The following is a 4,128-nucleotide window of genomic DNA, read 5'->3' as shown; positions in this document are numbered from 1 at the left end:
TATCTGAAATCTATTTGCAATGAATATTAGATCAATGATGTATATGTTTGTTAATTATCAAAACCATCCGGGGATTGGTTGCACTTTCAAAAACCGATAAGAATTGTTGTCCATAAAGAAACTCAAGGAAGAAGGAAAACATACTGTGATTTCCACATCTTGACAAAACAATAAGGGTGGGCTGTAATCTGAACCATGATAGAAGTACAGGTAAACAATTATCAGAATTAAAGTCACAGATCGGTATTTACAGCTAACACATAGTGGCACAATTACAAAATAAACTGAAAAAATACCTAATGGAAGTAGTAAGAACGAAAGAAACAGGAGTGCTAACATAAAACATGAATTTTGCCAGCAATGTTTTGTGTAGAGTAGAAATCTTCTCTCAGGAATTGACAGTTCTGTTGCTTGAATTTTCATGCAGCTTTGGGTGACACCCAACGAGATGAAGTGCTTCTATTGAGGTTGGCAGACCACAACTAGGTAAGGACTGGAACTCTGTGCAGTATGATATACTCAGAACCTTGAGGGCTGTGAGTCTCCAAAAACTTACTGGGAAGGATGCTGCCGTCAGTTTGGGGCATTTCTCAATCACCAAACGTTTCAGTGAAACAAAAGTACCCAAGGAGACTATAGAAGAGAGCTGTGGACAGTTTGATATTTGCAACTCCGTGACGGTAGTACACAAATTATTTTTTGTTGGCACCAGAAGAGATGTCATGTTGGGCAGATCTATCATCTCAACCGAGTACAAAGAGGGCAGCACCTGAAGAAGACTTCCCAAATTCTGATCTGATATGTCAGAGTGGCACAGCTGAAGCTTTTGGAGAGACGTAAAGGTGTGCAGTCCCTCAGCAGAAACAAGCTGCTTGCAGCCAGCGTTTATGTTTAAAACCACAATAGATTCTAGATGGCTTTGATGGAATAGTCCCCTGCAAAGTACACTAGTTGTGGAAACATTCAGTGTGAGTATCTCTAATCTTGACGAAGAATATGGAGCAAGCCTCATATTGGATATCAACAATGTTCGCTCCACTGTAAGTTCAGAGACAGATGGGGGAAATGCAGGAACTTGAATCAACTTTGGGCAGTCTACAATCTCTAGCTTCTGCAGACAAGGAAATGGATCGGCCCTCACTTCAGACCACTCAACCAAGCTGGGAAAGTCATCAAACACAAGAACCTTCAGGGATGGAAATGACAAGTCAACTGTACCATAGAACTCATGTCCAATTCGTTTAACTGTGCACAGCTCCTTCATGTGTAATTGTTGGAGTGACGGCAGGAGCCCCAGTGGAGGTAGAACGCCCAAGCTCCTGCAATTAACAAGGTGCAAGGATTGCAGCTCCCTCAGCGCAGCATACTGTAACCAACTTGGAGCTGTTGCGCCAAGATACCTCACAATGTGAAGTTCCTTCAAGTTTTGATGTGGCTGTAGGTTTTCTAGTACTTCATAGTCAGTCACAGGGGTGAGAATTCTACTAGCTGAACTCCATTCCAGTCTCAGCGCCCTGAGATTCTCTTTTCTTTTCATGTCGGTCTTGGTGGCTTCATCCTTGCTCAAAACATTGTCAAGGCCTTTAATTTTTAGTTGGCCATGGAGACCGTTTATGCCATTCAGCTCCTGCAAGGCATGCCCTCCCCCCTTTTTAACACAGAACTCAACAGATCCCTGCAGATTAATAAGCCGACCAATGCCTGGCACCTGTGCAATGTACTTCATGTCGATTCCAAGGTGCCGCAACTTTACAAGCCTACTTATTCCTGCTGGAAGCTTATCAAGGGAACACCTGTCTGTAAAGTGCAACGTTTGTAGCTGGAGCAGCTTGCTTGTCGACTCTGGAAGACTCCGAATGGTCCGACACAAGGACAGGTAACGGAGATGGATTAAGCAGGAAATGGATCTTGGCAATTCAGTGTAGTCAGAGTGGCTAATATCAAGCACCCGCAAAGTCTTGAGCTTTGCTAAGAAGTCTCCTTGAAGACAATATGAGGAGAAAGAACGAGTTCTCAGAACTAACAAGGTGCGCAGCTTTTTCGGTAGCATGTTGATGGCAGCATTGATGTCTTGTACGCCATCCGTAGTGACCGAGATATGGCGCACCGTTGAGGGGATAGAACGGGTCATGCCAGGCTCAATTTGAAAGCAATCATTGGTTGAAACTGACACTGCAAGATCATGGATCAGGTCATGCATGATACAGTGTGTGCGAGGGCCCTGCCTAAGAGTTTGGAAGAATGACCGAGATAGGAGAGCATTGAAATAATCTGTGCCCAGATCCTCCATCCTTTTACCAGTGTCGGTTTGGGACTGTATAAAACCATTGGCCATCCAAAGGCGGATCATGGTTCTTTGGTCAAACTTCCAGTTCCTGGGAAATATGCTGCAGAATGCAAAGCATTGCTTGAGTCGTCCTGGCAGGTAACTGTAGCTCAAACGCAGCGAGGAGAGAGTGGCATCTCCGGAAAATTGTTTTTCCGAGATAATACGCCAGTACTTAGTGCTCTTTGTAGCTCCAAGCAGTCCTGCCAGCACCTTGACAGCCAAAGGCAATCCGTCGACTTTAGCAACAATCACCCTCCCAATCTGCTCAAGTTCATCACTGGAATCATGTGTGCTCCAGCCCCCAAAAGCATATCGGTGGAACAAGGACCAACAATCTTCGATGCCCAGTGGATTCAGGTGGTAGGTGTGAGATGCACCAAGCATGTCAGCAACCTTTGGTGTTCGGGTGGTCACAATAATTCTGCTCCCACTTTGGGCAGATTTAAGAGGAATGAGGAGTTCTTGCCATGTATCTTGGGCCACATCCCACACATCATCGAGAACAAGCAGGACTCTCTTGGATGCCAGAAGTTGAGTGAGTTGCGACTGAAGAGCTCCGAAGGTGGCATCTTTGTCAATGGATCCACGGTAGGTTGGGCTTGCCGAACACAGTATCTGATTTGCTAGTTCCAGTCTGTCAGGCTTGGCGGAGACATGTGCCCATGCTGTAAGATCAAAGTGGCCCTTAACCCCGATGTGGTCGTAGACCGACTGGGCGAGCGTGGTCTTGCCCAAACCGCCGAAGCCAACAATGGAGATTATCTTGCAGCCAGTGGTGTGGGATGGCATCGGCTCTGTCAGCATTTGCACGATGTCATTGAGCTCCCTGCTGCGGCCAAACACCTTGTTGTCCTGAGGCGCCGCATCCGAGACGGCAAGCGGCAGACTGGATCCTTGGAATTGGTTGAGCAGAGTGGCCAGAGTGGTTGCGACGGAATCCAGATCCTTGAGGAACCACCGGGAGCGGGACGCCCCATCGCTGCTGCTGCTGCTGCTGCTGCTGCTAAGGAATCGCCTGCCCAGCCTGAGGGCAGAAGTGAGGGGATTGCTGACCTTTGGATTTGTATTTGGGGAGGCTTCGAGGTGGAAGGCGAGCCTGTGGTACTCCATCTCATCGATCAGATCGTCGATGCCGTAGAAGGACTCCGCCGCCGCCGGAGAGCTCCTCCCGTCGTCGACGCCCCAGAGCAGTTCGCGGATCTGCTCCAGCTGGGTCGCCACCTCCCGCAGCTTGCCGCCCCCGGCGCCGGCGACCATGAGACGCTTGGCCTGCTTCTCACCGAAGGAGTTGAACTGCTCCACGGCGCGCGCCATGGCCCGGAAAGCCACCTCCAACGGGAGATCCATGGAGAGGACGGCCGCCGGCACCGGCCGATCGATCGACGGAAACACAAGGGACCTCGGCATCGGCGGATCCATCGATGGATGTCTTGCTGCCTGGGGTGGGAGGGAGAAGGGTATGCAGCAGTGTGAACGCGCGTATGGTGCGGTGTGAACACAGGCCACCACCAGCAAGGGCAGTGGCCAGAGTCTGCCTAGGTCAGTAGGTCTCAGTCGGCTTGCGTCATTTTTTTTCGTTTAGGTCCAGCCCATGTCCCCGCCATTGTCTCTTCTGGCTTTTTGGGCTGGCCCCTTTTTTTGTCTTTGCTTTGTGCCTTTTCGAGTTGTGTTGGGCCAGATGTTTTGGGCAGTTTTTTTGTTCGGTGCTGCTGCTCCTTTTCGAGTATTGTTCGAGTAGCCCTAAAAAAAAAGAGTATTGTTCGAGTATACTACCAGCTGTGTGGTTTGTCTCAAAAACA

The 4,128-nt window shown here is 48.8% G+C and overlaps 1 protein-coding gene across 1 annotated transcript; it reads right to left on the bottom strand.

The window, feature by feature from the left end:
- Window positions 1–201: 201 nt before the first annotated feature.
- LOC125535140 (putative disease resistance protein RGA3) lies at window positions 202–3,853 on the bottom strand. The gene has a single exon (XM_048698191.2). It carries the CDS (start codon window positions 3,746–3,748, stop codon window positions 389–391), a length of 3,360 nt encoding a protein of 1,119 aa, XP_048554148.1. The 5' UTR covers window positions 3,749–3,853; the 3' UTR covers window positions 202–388.
- Between the last annotated feature and the right edge of the window lie 275 nt (window positions 3,854–4,128).

The sequence above is a fragment of the Triticum urartu genome, chromosome 2A (genome assembly GCF_056163025.1).
Source record: "Triticum urartu cultivar PI428250 chromosome 2A, HENAU_Tu73, whole genome shotgun sequence".
Taxonomy (NCBI): Eukaryota; Viridiplantae; Streptophyta; class Magnoliopsida; order Poales; family Poaceae; genus Triticum; species Triticum urartu.
The sequence above is the reverse complement of the archived record's forward strand: the minus strand, read 5'-3'. Positions and strand labels throughout refer to the sequence as shown.

Bases quoted from the DNA above. Each gene is read 5' to 3' on its own strand.
- LOC125535140 (XM_048698191.2), bottom strand. From the start codon at position 3,748: ATGGATCCGCCGATGCCGAGGTCCCTTGTGTTTCCGTCGATCGATCGG.